Genomic DNA, 17,296 nt, shown 5'->3' with positions numbered 1-17,296 from the left:
CCATTCCACAGGACCTTTAGCACCTTCCCCTGCACTGAGCATAGCTGAAAGTCACAGAATCAATATTTGTGATAAAGAAGCACCAGACTCCATTTGTTCTTGCCCGGAGCAAGATGGGTACCTATCTTATCTCATTTTCAGCAGGATCCCTTTTGATCCTAACATGGTATATCACTGCTTGCAGCCACAGAGCTGGTCAGCACAGTAGCCAGAGTTCTGGTCTGAGTGCAAAGCTGGTCCCAGTCTTGCAGCTCTCAGTGTTCTTAGTTTGCTTAATTGGCTCTGACTTCACATAGAAGGAAGTAAAGCCAATGTCTAGTCCAGGCACCCAGAGGGGTGCAGAGACCTGGGCTGAATACTGGTCTCCTGATTCAAGGCCTGTGTTGGAGGTCCCCATTGGCATGGATACAGCCACAGGTGACCTGTTGAGCCCTACTTTCCTGAGATTAGGTGAGAAGAGTCTGAGCCCAGCTCAAATGGGTTCTTCTTCTTCTTGCAGCACGTGAGGGGCCCCACACCAGCTCAGCCCCTGCACAAGGATCAGAGGCTTAAAGTGCATCTGCTCCAAGCTTGCTGCTAAGTACCTGCCCATTGAAATAACTCTCCTTTCTCAGATCCTCCCTAGTGTTTCCTGTCTTCCCCCCCCCCCAAACCCCCCCTCTCGCCCCCATCTTTCTGGCAGGTTCTCAATGAATCACTAGAGCTGACTTTGAATGGGTCACTCTATAGTCCTGGTGACGCACATGCCACTTTTGGCTCAGGGTCTTCAGGGGAGAACCAGGAACCAGGACAGGCTGCTGGCACCTTGGTTAACCCCTTCTGGCCCAGGGAAAAACACATCTGGACTGCAGCAGCTTAAAGCCACCCCGATCTGCTTCAAGTCAGCCAGCACTGTCCAGTTAGGGTGAGGGACTCCCCAGCTGGCCTCGGGGCACTTGAAACAACACGGAGGGCTGCCTCCAACCTCAGACCCCAGCCCAGAGGCCCACGTGGATGCAACAGCAAGTGTACAACTGTGACAGCTCATAGCATGTGATCAGCACCACAAAAGAGCCACAAAGGCTCATCTGTGCTTTGACACAAGGTTTGGTAAGCAAATGGTAAAGCAATAAAGTCTGATTTTAAAATGGATGGTAACAATAAAGCTTGATTTTAAAATGGTATTGCTATGCCCCTGGCTCCTGATCACACAGTCTCACTGTTACATGCAAGACTTATATGTGCAAGGTACAATTGTGTCATCCATGCCACTCCCAGGAATAAATAATAATGTTTATTCCTGGGATTAATAATGGAATAAATATTGTTGCTTGGAATATTTAATGGAATGAATAAAGATAGTTCTTCTAGGGGATAGAGGTGCCTGCAACTTCCATCTGAAGGGGCTGGATTGTAGCCGTTTTCAGAACCACATTCCAAAGCCTTGGGCAGAGAGGCTGCCATCTCCAGAGAAACTGGTTTACCAGCTGAACGGACCAAAATAGTGTTGGTTTCTATTCTCAGGAACTGCCTCCCATCCATCCTGTGACACCCCACATCCTACACTAATTAGACAGTGTGCTTTGGAATAGTTTAGTTCCAGCTGAGAGTGGCTGTTAATTTTTATAAGCTTTCCTAGCCTGGGAGAGAGAGAGAAGTCAGTCAAGGAAGAAATCATAGTAAAAAGGGGGAGCAGTTGGGCATGGATGTGACTACTTCCTGCTGTTGTAACAGGGTGGTCCCCAGGGAAAGGGGAGGTTACAGGTTCCCTATCCCCACCCTAGGAAGGGTGGAGCTGAGGGAGGAAAGAAGCTGGAGAGGAGACTGAAGAAGGAGGGAGGAAGGGTCGCCAGCCAGAAGGAGACAAGCAAGTTGCTGCACTTGCTTCTTGGCCCTGGAGTGGCTGAAACAGACGTGGGTGAGAGTCCCATGGGAGGTTAACAGTGGCAGTGCTGATCTTGATTTTCATTTTGCTCTTTTCCTTCCAGACTGGCTATTTCTGACCCTTTTCTATGGGTTTCCACCAGGAAGTGCTTTACCCATGTGGGAGGCTTTAGGGTCTCAGAGGCCCTGCTTTGGACTATCCCTGTTTGGCTGGGCCTTTACCCAGGATGCTTGATTTGAAACTTTATTCTTCCCCTTTTCTTTCATGCACGCTAACTACATTTAAATTTCTTTCCACTAAAGGTCTTACACACTGCAGTATGTTTTGTCTTAATGTGGTTTATGGCAGAACCCATTTAGAGGGGGCAGGTTTGGGGGTCCTGGGGTACCCTTCTCTCAGCCCTATAACACTGTGAGGAGTATAAATGAAATTAAATGGCGATGATATGTCAGCACTAGAGCCAATACATTCCAAACATGACATTCTCCTTGATGGTATGTGCGTGTGCTTGTGTGTGTGGTGGGGGAGGGGGTCTCTTGGCATGGCAAGCTAAGTTAAATATCAGGAACCCCCAAATCTGGGGCTAGAGGTTGCTACAGTCCTCCAGCCTAATCAAGCGCCAACCTTCCTTAAACACACACTTAAATACCCACTCGCAGGAACTCGCACCGGGAAGGTCTCTGGGCACCTGCCAGCCTCGCCGCCCCATGCCCCACTAACAGGTCTTACTCTAACCGGAGAGAGGGCTCCCTACCTTAACTGAAGTCTTTAGCTCGCCCCACTGGCCAGTTCCCAGAGGCACCGCCCCATCCAGGCCGAGGCGGAGCTCCCCGGCCACACTGTGGCGGGAGAATCGGTCGCAGGTCCTCAGGGTGAGCGTCAGGGTCGCTGTGGGGAGCTCGTCCTCTGCCAGGGGGAGCACCAGGCCCTCCTCCCAGGTGGTGCGCAGCTGCCGCTTCTTCAGGGCTGTCTGGGCCTCCACAGAGCCCATCCTGTTGGCCACACTGCCCTGGACGTAGCAGTCACAACCTCCGTCGTGGTCACTGGTCACCGCTGCAGCCAAAGACGAAGCAACACAGTTACGGGCTCTCCCGAGGAGGGGGCGGCGTGCAAGCACACGGCAGTCATGGCCCTGCGTCTGGACCACAAGGCGCCCAGGGGCCAATGTGCAGAGGGGCCATGTCAGCAGCGCCTGCTGTCTTTGTGGAGCACGGGGCCAAGACTTGGCACTTGGGCCCCAGGTTTTGAGACCCACAAACTGCTGGTTTGGGTTCCAGCTGATACCATCATTTGTTTGCTCTGTGCTTTAAATATTTCCCACACAGCCACGTGTGATGTGAACCACTTGGCTGCAATCGCATAAATGTTTTACATTCTGGGCTTGACATTTTTAATGCGTCACTATGTGGATTCATCCAGAAATTTGCACTCGTGGTGCTTTTATGAGGAGCTCCTCAATGAGCATTTGTGACCGTGGTAGCTCTCATGTCCCAGGGAGGGAAGATGAAGTCCTAAGGCCCTGGGTCCTGATAGGTCACACATACTACTGGACCTCAGGTGCAGCTCAGTCCTGGCTCTGGCCCCAGTGAGCTGCGTGATCTCAGCTATGATGCCTTTGCTAGGTCTCAGTGTCTAATCTGTAAAATGGGACTATTATGAAGACCAAATAGAAACGAGTCTATGAAAAGGCTAAAAAAAAAAATCTTGCAAGAAAGGGGCCTCCCTGCTGGCACAGGGGTTCAGTCTCAGCCCTACAAAGCTATAGTCAGCCACTGCAGCACGAGTTTAATCCCTGGCCAGGGAGCTGACCCACAGGGCACAGCAGACCTCTCCTGTCCTGCCCACTGCTCCCCTCAGCAGTGGATTTCAGTAGGTCTGCCTGTTCTGCTCCCCACTCTGTTGCTGGTGAATCCTGTCACCCCCTGCACGTCTGGCCTACACCCCAGCTCTGTATGCATAAATAAATAAAATAAATCTTGGAAAAAAATAGAAAGGAAAAAACTTCAAAAAGTTCAACAAAAGTCAGATGTCATCCTGCTTAGCCTCCTGGAGCCATTACCAGCCATTATTAACACTCATTCCCTTGCAAAATCTGAGCTTTGTTTGCTGAGGACAAAGTGGATTGGCAGGGGAGGGAAAATAGAGATGCAACGGCCTCACAGAGAGACAGCCGGTTCTTGGATCATAGAAACATTTTTGATCATTCAGAACAGCCTCTATGCCCAGCACAAAGCTTTGTCTGGTGTCAAAGGTCCCTGTGGCAGTGTTGGTTGCTGTATGGAGAAAACCCACTTCCTCTCTGCCCTGGGGACTCACCAGACCACATTTCCTAGGATCCTTTGCAGTTGGCAGTCACGTGACAGAGTTGCAGTCAATGACGCCCTGTGCTGGTCACACCATTAAGGAATAGGTGTGCCTTCCCTCGCCTGTCCTTACACCCCGCTTCTGCCTGCTATATACAGATGACAAAGAGGCTAGAGATGATTCTGGAGCCACGGGCTATTGAAGAAACCTGGTTCTCATATCACCATTGGGAGGAAAAGTGTCCCTCAACCAGGAGTCTCTCCCTTTGGAATATTATATGAGAAAGAAAAGGAACCTGTGTTTCTGAGCCTAGTACATTGCTGGTCTCTTTGTTATTGAATGCTATTCTAAATCCCAGCTGTCAGTGCTCCTGGTCACCTGCACAGCTCCCCAAGAGGAGACACACACTCAGAAGTCCATGAAAGTCAAATTATACCTTCCAGGCGAGTCACAAACAGCTCCGCCTTCTGCTGGTCGTAGTCTAGGCAGTAGTGAAGTTTGGGGGCCTGGTTCCAGCTGGCAGCCTTCTCCGGGTTCCAGGTCTCCATGACACAGACATCCTCTACCACCCCTGGTATGAGAACAGGTTGTCATGACCACCCATGCTGGTGATCTGTTTTCCAGATCACACCCTCCCCCCATGCCAAAGAGTAAATGAAAGATTACATCTCAAGGAATCAAGAGGCGGGTGTTGGGGCCAGATATGAGCTGCTATGTAATAGCACTTGACCTTGGGTAAGTGACTTGACTTCTTTGGATTGCAGTTTCATCCTTTTTACAACAGTGCTGATAATGGTTCATCCTTCTTACATTACTATGAGCAACAGTGAACTACAGCGAAGTACTTAGCCCAGAGCCTGGTCATGCAGAACTTTCAGTCAGGGAGCTGGCACAACTGTGATCCTGGCCACCCCGTTTCAGGCAAACCAGCCCCAACCCCTCTCCCACTAAGTTGCTCCCCACTCCCCAGGAGTGGATGGCTAAAAACCAGTGTCAGAGAATGGCAGGAGGAGGAGATACCGACAGGGGAAAGATCGGGGGAGTGGATTTGACTTTAAGGTATGGCCAGTAATCACTCACTGAAGAAATGCCCAGTCTTATCTTGAACCAGAAATCCCTACAACCACAAATACTACTCACACTGCTCTTCACTAGAGCAAGAAGCTAGCATCTTGAAAGATGAACCAAATTATTAATCCTGGAAGAATCTCATCAGTCAAACATCATACAAGATTTAAAGAATCCAGTGATTGGATGCCAGTTTAAACAAATTGGAACTTTTAACATTTTGATTTTTAGAACTAATTTAGAGGGCTATTTCATTTTCCACCTGCTTCATTATTGGGCTTTAGCAAGTAGTGTAGAATCTCCCTGGTGCATCCAAGCAAGGCTCAGCCGGACCAGGGTGGGAGTGACGGGTGTAGCGAGACAGGCGGGTACTCAGGCCCCAAGTGGCAGCCCAGGGGCAGACGAGCACAGCCAGGGTGAGCAGGGGCTTGCTGGCACCCTACGTGCTCAGCCTTCAAAATCAAAGCCACCTCAGAATAAACCAAAGGGGGCCCTCCCTGGTGGTGCAACGCATTAAAGCGGAGAAGTGTGAAGCTGGCCACAGCCCTGCAGCATGAGTTTGACCCCCGGCCCTGGAGGTAACCCACATGGCACATCAGGTCGACCTCTCCTGAGCTGCCTGCTGCTCCCCTCAGCAGTGTACTTTAGTCCATCTGCCTGACTAAAGTATCGCTGACACTTTTAGCCTCACTCTGTCTCTGGTAAATCCTCTCACTCACCCCCACCCCCCAACTCTGACCTGTACCTCAGCTCTTATATGCATAAATAACTACATCTGGCCCTCCCTGGTGGTGCAGCGGGTTAAAGCACAGCACTGAGAATCTAAAGCCGCTTCCGCATGAGTTCGATTCCTGCCTGCCCTGGAGATGACCACATGGCGTGGCAGACCTCTCCTGACCCGCCCGCTGCTCCCCTCAGCAGTGTACTTGGTCGATCTGCCTGTTCTGCTCCCCACTCTGTCTCTGGTGAAGCCTCTCACTGCCCCTGAGCCTCTGGCCTGTACCCCAGTTCTGTATGCACAAATAAATACATCTTAAAAAAAAAAAGGAGGAGGGAGCAGATTCAGCTTCAAAAAATGAGACTCTGAGCTCTGCAGGGGCCAAGTGCCATCATCCCTGGCGGGCAGGGACCACGCTAGCTCATGTCCTCCTCCCCTGCACGCCCTTCCTGACTCCCAGGCATTATTTGGGGAGCCAATCACTTTTGATAGACTTCCATGGAAGTGGGAATTGGTAGCTGCCTTTTGAGGCAGGGAAAGGAATGGGAGCCATGCAGAGGAGAGAAGGAACAACATCTGGAGTTCTTCAGAGCTCCAGACTCTGATTTGCTCATCTCTCTGTGTCAGTGTCCAACCCTGGCTTCCTGAGAGCTTTGAGAAATCCGAGGTCCCCAAGAAAAGAGGGGGTGACTGTGATTACAGTTACTCCCCAATGTCCTCACACAATTGCTCCGCACTCGCTAACCTGACACATGCACACCTTCAAGGGGTCTATTTCTAAAATGTGGGCTGGGAGGCTAAAAGCCACCCAGGATCCTCTTGTTCTTGAAGAAAAGCCAAGCGAGTCACAGTGGCTCTGGGCTGGGCGGGGTGGGAGGTGGGTGGGCAGGTGGCACTTGTTCACTGGCCAGCATGGGTACAGCTGGACCTGGGCCAGCAGCTGCATTGGGGGCGGGGCGGGGGGGTCTAAGTCAGAGCTGACTTCTGCTTCCAACAGCTCCCTCTCCAGGCTAGATATGTTCTGCTTGTTTTAAAAAGACTCAGATGCTCCTTAGATTAGGGAGGTACCTACCTGGGGCCCAGCACAGCTCCCACCTGAAACGGTTACATTTGCACACGCATGGCGGTAGTGAGGGGACAGTGGAAACAACAGTAATCTGCTTGGATCACCTCTTTGTGTCAGGCCCTAAGGGAGTCACTGTATAGGGATGATTTTAGCTACACTCCCCCTAGTGGCAGGGAAGAGTATAAGCCCATTTTATAGATGAGGAAACTGAGGCCCCAGAGAAGTGAGAGACCTGATCAAAGCCACACAGCGAGTATATTAAAGGGCAGAGGATTAAGCCTTTGTCTCCGAGCCCACAGAGTTATCCTGACTCTCTATGCCTCTTTCCCTAACCGTCCACACGATTTGCAAGGGGCTCTCTGTTTACCAGAGGAAGCTGGTGCCCCACTGCATGCCAGCATCGACCCCAGGGACACGGGACTGGTCACTCCCAACATCAACATACTGCGCAGCCACCCGTGTGCAGCCCGGGAAGGCGAGGGTCGGAGATCCCTACCGTTCTGAGGAAGGATGAACAGCTCCTCTGTGACCTGCCTCTTGAGGCGGCTGTCGTTCGGGGCCGGGGGGCTGGCGGGCGCCGCGGGCTCCTCTGTGGTCCGCAGCGTGTAGTCAGCATAGTTGATGACCTCCGGGGCGGTCACTGCCGGCCGGGGTCCATAGACGTCAGGGAATTTGAGAAGGGCCCGGGGCTGGACGGGCTCCGTGGATTTCTGGACGTTGAACTGCAAGACAAGGCATTCCGATGAGTCCCCGGGAGGCCCTCCTGCCTGTTTCCTGCCCACAGATGACCCGGTCATGCCCTGAAAATTCTCAAAAAAGAATCGGGCTCATTTCTGCTTGAGGTTCACTCTGTATGGTCTTTGTAGGACCTCCATTTTCCTCCTGACAACAGGTCTCCCCTATAAGCTCAGGAGCCAGGGACAAGTACTTAAAATACATTCCCGAGGAGCGGGTTGGGGCTATCCATCTCTCTCCTTTCTACCATCCCTCATCAGGTTTTCTGGGTCCCACCCCACCCCCAGCTCTCAGTTCTGTTTGGTCTCATCCTAGTTCTGGACTTTCTCTTGGGGACTGTTTCTAGCCCAGGCCTTGGCATCTGTTTTGGGGAAGTCAATGAACAAACAACAGAAGGACTGGACCCCACAGTACAAGAGGGGCTGGAAGGCCAGGAAGCACATGGTCAGTCGTGCACCTGCCTGGACAGCCAGCCTGCAGGGGAGTCCCTGAGCTGGACAGCTGAGCGGGGGAGCGAGAGAAGGAAGCTGTGCCTCTGATGGCAGTGTCCTTAAACTACTGAATCAACCAGGCCTGAGATCTGTTGCACTGCACTTAGATGAGCAAATTTCTGATGCTTTAAGCTGCTCCGTATTGGGGTCCTGCTGTCTAGCAGCCAAGAGCACCCTAAATGGAGGCACTGCATGTTATCCCATCACAGGAGACTGTCGCCCTCCTTGGCCTGGGTCAGACCACATCCTGCCAAAGCCCCAACCTCTCTGCAGGCAGCCAAAGTCACCTCCACTTGCTGCTCCTTGCTCAGCCCTGTCCTGCCTTTACTGGAGAATGATTTATGGCCAGGGTGAAAGCAGGGTCTCGTGGTTGCTACATGAGCCTCTTCAAGTAGTGAAATCAGCAGCTGATTATCTAGCGCATTCTCTTGTATGCTCTTATTTATTGCATTTCAAAACCCTGGTTCCACCACATCTTTCAAATGCATCTATATTTCCACTTAAACTCCAGGGCCCAAGAAGCAGGAAAGCTGATTGGGAGTTGAGGGAAGGACGAGGGATGGAACATGAGAAGGCCTGGGTGGAAGGAGGGGTCCGGGGAGGGAGACCCCCGAGGAGGACTTGAGCCCCAGTCTCACACCTGTGGCTGTGGCATGTGACATGATTTTCTCTGAGTTCAGTAAACCTGGGGGAGAGGGGTTGGGAGGTCCCATGCAGGGTGGGTCAGGATCATGGGTGGGGGGTGGGGGGTAGGTACTCGCAAGCTAACCTCTGGCCAGCTGGGCTGGGGACTGAGAGGCACCCCCAGGATCTGCCTCCTCCGCCCATCTCTGGGGCCTTGGCCGCTGGCTCCTCTCTGGCGTGGCCCGGCCCCTGCTGGCCTCGGAGCTGCTCATGTGGCCCCAGCCCGAGAGCCCAGCCTCCTGCCCCCGGTCCAGCTCAGTGGCTGTTGAGGGGTGAGGCACCCAGGAATACTGTGTCCAGCCAAGATCAACCCACATGTGTCAGGAGTTAAAACTCCATGGGCGGATCCTGACCTCTGTGAGCTACTAGCTAAACGCAGAATTCTTCCTGCCTCCTCACTGGCGCCCCCAGCAGTGTCCTGCCCCCAGCAGTGTCCTGCCGGGTCACCTTTCTGGAAGATGATACCTTGGGATCCAGGAGTCAGCTGAACTCAGCAACAGGCCTGCCCGCCAGGAAAGCCTTCTTCCCTCCCCCCCTCCTTTCTCCTCTCTCCTGCCCCTCCCTACCTCCTCCTCCCTGCTCCCCTCCATCCACCCCAGCTCCCTCCTCTTTCACCTCTGAATCACACACCTGGCAGAGGCAGAGGAGCAACCTCAGGGCCACTCACCTCCCCCCCCCCCCATCTTAGGGGCTGTGACAGGTGGCAGGAGTGGGGGAGGGGCCGAGCCTTGCCTTAACCCATGAGTATTTCTCAAGCCTGACAATGGTCAAGTCCTGTATTAGGTGTTAGGGACACAGAAGTGAGACAGATGCTATGGGGCTTCTGTTGGAAAAACAGAAACTAATTATGTTCTTAATGATATGTAAACAAATGCTTAACCTCACCCCCGGGGTGGTAGGCAACCCGTGGTGACAAGACTAATTTTTGCACCCAAAGGCTGTTTATCATGTGTGTTTTCTTTCTGGGGTATCCATCTTCAAGAATCACAGCACCCAGGATGTTCCGGGGGTGAGGGGCTGCACTCAAGCCAGGCTGGGACAGCGGTTTTGCCCCTTGCTCTTCAGAACAGGGGAGAGCAGGGCAACACAGAACCTTGGATGAGGCCAGGCACAGCTAGGGGCAGGGTCTGTAGTTAGGCCCTGGCAAGCCTTCAGCGGGCAGGTGGGGCTGGGGCAGGGGATGTGCCCAGCTCTGTGCCGCTAACTACACATACTGACATGTGACCAAGAGCCTGAATTACAGCCTGACCAGGCATCCAGGCTCTAAAAGGCACAGCTTGTTAGATGGCTAGCCCTGACCTCGACACGCCGTGCGAACAGCTCTCTGTGCCCCTAGCTGCTTCATCTGTCCCTGGGGGTGCTCACAACTGCATCTGTCTCTGGGAGCTGACTGGGGATTAGATAAGACAAGCCAGCGTGGACCTCTTGGCACAGAAAACCCTGGCAAATTTTGGAAATATTTGCTTGGCCCTAGATCAATACATTGCAAAGTAGGGTCTGTGTATCGGGGCCTAAATCTTATTGTAAGAAGATCAGTAGATACTCAAGCAATCAAACTGGTCCCTGCCCCCAAAGATGCTTTGGGAGCTTCTGGCCTGGGTCATGAGTCTCACATCAGAGGTGCCACGGAAGCGTCAGGTGCTTCCACGTGGCTCAGGAACTCTCACCTCCTGCCATTGGCTGCCACCTTTGAGATCCCTCCCCTCGAGTGAGGGCTGGGTCCGGTGACTGGCTTCCGATGATCACAAAATGTGCCATCGGGATGGGTCATCACCACCAAGTTGAGTTAACCGAAAAATTAGGGGTGAGGTTGAGGGCTGCCCAATGCAGGTGGCCAGGAAGCGGGGTGGCCCTTCAGGAGGGGGTTGGGCCAGCAGCCATCCCAGCAAACTTGGAAGCAGACCTACCCCACTCAGGCCTTGGGGTGACCCTGGTGGACTCCTTGACCATAGCCCCGGCACACAGGAGTCAGAAGACCCAAGCCAGCGAGCCAAGACGGAGGCGATTCTCAGAAACTGTGACATAATGGCATGATAAGTGTTATTTTAAGCCACTAAAGTTAAGGGTGTCCTGTAGAAATGTGAAATTCAGACTCCCAGGCCCCTCACCCCAGGGGTCTGACTCAAGAGAATCTGTAGAAATGTCCACTGGTGTGGGAGCTGCTCATAAGCACAACTCTCTGTCTCTCAGTAAGTCCTCTGGGCTCCCCAAAGTTATTTGTCTGGTGAATCTCCAGCCCCTGGAGAGTCGCTGATACAAGGAAGTGTTTTTTGGTTGCTGTGGGGAGAATCCACAGGGTCGCACCCCAGGAGGAGTAGGATTCTAAGCTGCAAAGTTGAAATTCACTTTGAAGAAGCTGCTTATCAGCTGGTCCAGGCACCAGCCGCCGTTTCCATGGCAACCCAGCCACCGCACCATCTTTTATTATCCCTTCCACCACATCCTCTGTTGTTCATTACAAGTCTGTTCTCCCAAGCCCTTCTCAAATTTCTTCCCCTGAAAATCACCTCCTAGTAGTTTGGTAACATCTAGAAAGGTTAATTTGTGGTTGGCCCAGCACAACCCCCATCCCAGGAGCTGGGACCTAATGTAACACACTGGATTCTTCAGGCTAGAGCGGAGGACAGGGCATAGTGAGAAACAACAGCCAGCCCCATGCAAGCCCTGTCACTCATTCAGCCTTTCCTTCAGCACTGTTAACCGTCTAGATGCCAATCAGCAGCGGGGACCACACTGTCCAGACATTTTCTTCAAAGAGGAAGAGTGGGGCGGTGAGCAAGAAATCAGTAGGCACAGGCGGGCAGAAAGTCCCATCAACACAGGGACAGACGGTGATGGGTGCAGGGGAGGCTGTGTCGCTCCGAATCTGAGAGTCAGATTCCTCTGCTGAAGTTTTGGTGGAAGAGCACACCTACCATTAATCAGGTGTGGGAGGGCCTCCCTGGTGGCACAACGGGTCAAAACACAGCTCTATGAAGCTACCCACAGCCGCTGCAGTGCTGATTCCATCTCCAGCCAGGGACTGACCCGCATGGCACAGCAGACCTCTCCTGACCCATCGGCTGCTCCCCTCAGCAGTGTACTTCATCCATCTGCCTGTTCTGCTCCCCACTCTGTCTCTGGTGAATCCTCTCACTTCACCCCACTTTGCCCTGGCCTGTACCCAGTTCTTGTATAAGTAAGTAAATAAATTTTTTAAAAATCAGGTGGGGGAAACAGGTGTAAGCACATCACCCACCGGGATCCATTTAAACCTGGGCCTCAGAAGGGAGCTGTGGCGTTACCCTCATTTAATCAAGGAGGCACTGAGGCCTTAAGTCTGAGGCACAGAGGAAGAGGAATTAAGCCTGAAGTCATACAGCAGACACGTGACTCAGGGCTTCACAGCTCAACCATATGTGTCCCTGCCTGCGTGCGAGATCAAGGGACCAAAGATGTGTTCCCTTCTAAGGTCTGGGTAGATCTAAGGAGAAGCCACTGAGGGGCAGAGGGCACCCGCCTCCCCCTCCCCCAGCCTTCCATCCCTCATTCCACCAAGCATCCTTTGGCACTCAGGACCTTGTATGTAGTCGCAGCCCCTGGTCCCCATGCTCACACGCTGCTTATGTGGGGGAGGTGTGGGCAGTGCATGTAGCGTACGAATCTCCACAGTGTGGGATGGAGACCCGCAACATATGAGACAGGGTATGGAGGAGCAAATCACGCTTTGCCTGGGGGTGTGGCAGGGAGGGGTGTGGGGGTTGCAGGTGGGGAGAGAAATGTTCAGGTAGATTCAGAGACTCTGAATTTTGATTAGGTCCCCCACCCCCACCCCCCAAGCCTGGACAGCAGTTTGACAGGAAAGGAGGTACCACCTCTGGACCCCGCCATGGCACGATGTCTGAGGTGTGTTCAGGCTGCGACTAAAGCTTGAAGCCGCTTGAGGGGGATGTGATGCCATTATCCCAGCAGTTCTGGAGTAAACAGCATGGAAGGACAGAATTGAAACAACCACCAATCCGGGTATGGCTGGATACCACAGAATGCAAGATGCTGCCTGGAGATGGGCTTCCCGGGGGTGGTCCCTGCACCGCCTTCGGGGCCCATCCCCGGGCCAACATGGCGACCGTCGCCATGCATCTCCCAGGATGCACTACAGACCTGATCGCATGTGATACTCACACAGTCCTACAGGTAAGTGCCAGGATGGTCTCCATCCCAATGTAGTAACTGTTTTTTCTGTTCCACAGAGGAGGGAATTGAGAGGGTCTGAAACGTGTCCAAGTTCCCACAGCTAAGGTATAACAACTCAACCCTTGGCGCCAAATCCACCCCAAGCCAGCGCCACCAAGCACACTACCTGCGGTTCCCTGGGAGCTGGTTTCTGGACACCAGCCATAAACAGGTAGAAATGGAAACATCCAGATCTTTGCTTTTGACTTGCTGGCAGGTGCCACCTCCTTGGATGGACGAATCAACGCCCTTCCCACCTAGTTGTTTTAAGGAACCTCCGGCTGTTTGGGCATCACCTTTGTTACTGCTCTGAATCTGACTCCGGGCTTGATATTCATGGCACAGGAAATGTGTTTCGCTTGTGACCTGAGTCAGTACGATGTCCAGGATATGCTGTATCACAAGCGTGGTGTAAGCTGGGCTCCTTTTGACCATTGGGTCTCCCCATCCCCAAGCCCCTTGTAATGACTTCCTCTGGCTCCCTCCCTCCTCTTAACCTCAGCGCCCTCACTCTGTTCACTTCTTTTTTTCAGCATTTGACGCTGTCAGATTCTCACTATAGAAATATTCGGTATTTGTCTCTCTCACTCTGACTTGCTTTACTCCACACAACTGCCTCTACCTCCCCTCCATGTTGCTGTAAATGGCCGCATGTTGTCTTTCCTTACACATGGACAGTACCCCAAGTGCGAGGAGCCACATCTTCTTGATCTCATCTCCTGTTGATGGGTATTTAGGCTGCTTCCTTGTCTTAGCTATTATAAGTAACACGGCGATAAATACAGGACAGCAAAATTTTCATGGTTTTATGTTTTTGGGATAAATGCCCAAGAGGGGGTTTGCTAGGTTGGAAGGAGTTCCCATTTTTGGTTGTTAAGGTAAATCCGGGTCACCTTCCACAATGGCTACACCAGCGACATTGCCACCGAAGGTGCAATAGGCCTCTTCCTCACTTCCTCTCCAGCACCTGTCCGTGGGGGCTTCTCAACACGCGCCATTCTCACAGGTGTGAGAGCACAGCTCACTGCAGGTTTACTCGGCACCACTCTCACTGGGAGAAATGAACATTTCCCCACCTATCTATTGGTCTCATATATATATATACACAAAAGGACAGATTTATTGTTTTTTATTTTTAAACAGCAAGGAAAGTTAAAGGAGGCTTGCACAGCCACAAGTAGACAGAGAAAGCTGCTGAGAAACCGACGGGTTTGCGGAAAGAGGCACCCAGAATGGCCTCTACCAGCCCTCTGGATAACCTCCACCCACTAGCTGTTCATAACTGCTGAAGGCTGCTCCCTTTCCAAAGGCCACTGCAAACCCCCTGAATGGGAACCTGGGGCTTGCACACAGCCGCCCACCCGTCTCCAGCCACCACAGAGGGCAGTTGGCAACTGGTCTCACCTTAGAGCAGTCTCCCTGCCAGCCCTTAACTTCCAGAAATTCCATGTGAGTGCCCCTCCCCCACTGTATTGTTTTCTAGGTATTTAAATGTCCTTCTGCCCAGCTAGTCGCTGAGAGGGGGAAGGTCTCAGCCCTGTGCCATGACTCACTTCCCAGAAGATGCGAATACACTTGTTTCCTGCTAGTCTCTGAGGATGAAATCTGCAGATCTCATCTGATTATTTTGGGCTTTTTCCCCTCAGTTTCTTTTTTGTGGGGCTGTTTCTGATGTAAGGAAGTCATTGCTGCCAAAGGCTGAACAATCTGTTCAGATGTGGCTTCCCGTGACACTGAACTTGGGCTATTTCTCCAGAATGGCTATGGGACTTTTTGATTCCAGGATGCTTGGCTAATTGGTGAAACCATTGATGAAAGAAGCAAATTTCAACCTTGTTATTATGTCAATATATAGTACAAATGATAGCTGAAGTGCTGAAATTTGATACTTTTTCTTAACCCACTTAAATTGATTAGAGCACATTCAAGGTTATTTTTATATAATAATACCTCTTTCACCCATTTGCATTCTGACAAGCTTTTTGTAGTGGGAGAGAGAGGAGGTGAATTTTACAGAACACTTGGAGCATGTGAGTATCATCCATCAGAGGTGATGCGGCATGGAAAAACAGTACAGAGAACCACTAATTGAAGACATCCATCCACTGATGTGCAGACAATTGGAAAGCACATTTATTTCTAACCTGGAGGTTTAAAAAATAGCCTAGTTGTAAAGCGTGGCATCAAAACAGGACAGTGACTTTTTTACTAGATTCTCTCTGTATTTTGGTTTTAAGCCAAAACCCTCCAATTAAACAACCATCTGATTTTTATCCAATTGTACAGAACTGAGCACACATTTGTCACCTGCTAACTAGGCAGTCACCTACCCTACATGCCATCAAAGATGACAAGTCCCTGCCCTCAGGATGTCTACCACTGATGGCAGAGCTGAGCTATCCCATGAGAACTATAAGTGCTTATGCTGTGATTCTCCTACTCTGTGCCCATGGCAGACATGACTAATCAATCAAAGCATTCTCGCTGCTATGCTCCAGCATAGCCTGTTCAGCTCCGGGCTCCAGGAAACCACTACCAATTAATACAAATTGATGTGCAAGATGGAAGCTATTTGATTTTCTTCACACCGACATAAAAAGATAAGGAAGTATAGAAGGTAATTGTAAAAGGTCAAATATCTGAACCCTGTGCTGTAGGAGACCTCAAAAGGAGCTCCTTATCATCTGTGAGATGAAAGAAAACTTCCTGGAGGAGGGCCTTCAGCCCAGTGTTCAAGAATGATCACAGATAGGAGAGAATGGCAGCAGAGCAGATGGAGAGGTGCGCGGACGTGCGAAGTCTGGGGAACCATCTGAAGGGGAAGGACGGGGCTGGAAAGCTACAGTGAGGCCAGGCTGGGACAGATCTTGAATGCCCAGCAAAAGATTCTGAATTCTGTGTTATCAACCATGGAGAAGCGCTGACAGCTTGTGAGTAGGAGAACGACATGAGCACAACAGTATTCTTAGTAAATGAGACTGGCAGCTGCTCGCCTGAGCAATGGAAGCGAGGATGCTAAAGGCAGAGGACCAGCACCGTGAGTGGTAGGATCCCCTTGCCAGAAGCCAGGAGCCAGGCAGATGGAAGAGGGAAAGCGCAGAGGGTGAGGCTCTCCAAGGAAGATCTGCCAGTACTTGGGGGTGGGGCCAGGTGCAGGGGAAGTGAGGAAGCCACAGGAGTTGGCAGGGAAGGGAGTAGCTTTGGTGTTCCCTCTGCAGCCTCAAAAAAATAAGGGTTTGGCCACATTCAAACTCCATGACGAGAGTTCTTAAAGGCAGATATTTACAAAGCAGCAAAGCGTTAAGGAAACCAGGAAAGAATGGAGGAATGGGACTAAGATTAGCTAGGTGCTACGAATACCCCTAGATTCACATTTTGAGGCCTAGACATGGCAAGTAGGAAACAAGCATAGGTGCAGGGTGGGGAGAGGGGGGAGGTTTGGAGGATCATTCTGGAAGCACATCAGTATGACTGTCAGCCCAGCAGGTGCCTGGACACTTCCCCTCCAGGACTTAATCCTCCCAACAAAACCATGACAATGACACAGTTAACAGGTGCTCACACTAGGACCTCTCTGGGGGCACAAGGTGTTCAGAGCACTATGAAGCTATGTGCAGCCACGGCAGTATGAGTTCGATCCCCGCCCAGGGAGCTGACCCACATGGCGCGGCAGACTCTCCTGTCACGCCTGCTGCCGCCCCCAGCAATGTATTTCAGTTGCTTTGCCGGTTCTGCTCCCTACTCCATCTCAGGTGAGTCCTCTCATCCCTTGCAACCCTGGCTTGAACCTCAGTTCTTGCATGCATACATAAATAAATCCTAAAAACAAACAAACAAAAAGTTGGTCAGTAAGGCCCAGAAGCTCCAGAAGGGTTAAGTCACTAGTCCATGTCACACAGCATTTCAGTAGATTAGAACAGGGGCTCAAGCCCAAGTGCCTCATTTCCTCCACTCATCTAGTATGGAAAGGCACATCGTACCAAAGAATCATTTTTTTTATTAAAGATTTATTCATTTGTGCATACAGAACTGGGGTACAGGCCAGCGGCTCAGGGGTGGTGAGAGGCTTCACCAGAGACAGAGTGGGGAGCAGAGCAGGCAGATCGACGAAGTACACTGCTGAGGGGAGCAGCGGGCGGGTCAGGAGAGGTCTG

General features: G+C 51.7%; 1 protein-coding gene across 1 annotated transcript in view; it reads right to left on the bottom strand.

Moving 5' to 3' along the window:
* SYT13 (synaptotagmin XIII) overlaps nucleotides 1–17,296 on the bottom strand; it is a 40,867-nt gene that overhangs the window by 11,417 nt on the left and 12,154 nt on the right. The window contains exons 2-4 of the mRNA XM_004682884.2: nucleotides 7,517–7,742; nucleotides 4,605–4,739; nucleotides 2,619–2,917 (exon numbers count right to left, since the gene is read on the bottom strand). Coding sequence (XP_004682941.1) covers nucleotides 2,619–2,917; nucleotides 4,605–4,739; nucleotides 7,517–7,742 — 660 coding nt within the window. The remainder of the gene's footprint in view (nucleotides 1–2,618; nucleotides 2,918–4,604; nucleotides 4,740–7,516; nucleotides 7,743–17,296) is intronic.

This window comes from Condylura cristata, unplaced genomic scaffold (assembly GCF_000260355.1).
Source record: "Condylura cristata isolate star-nosed mole 26May11 unplaced genomic scaffold, ConCri1.0 scaffold00015, whole genome shotgun sequence".
Classification (NCBI taxonomy): domain Eukaryota; kingdom Metazoa; phylum Chordata; class Mammalia; order Eulipotyphla; family Talpidae; genus Condylura; species Condylura cristata.
This window is presented reverse-complemented; position numbering and strand designations above follow the sequence as displayed.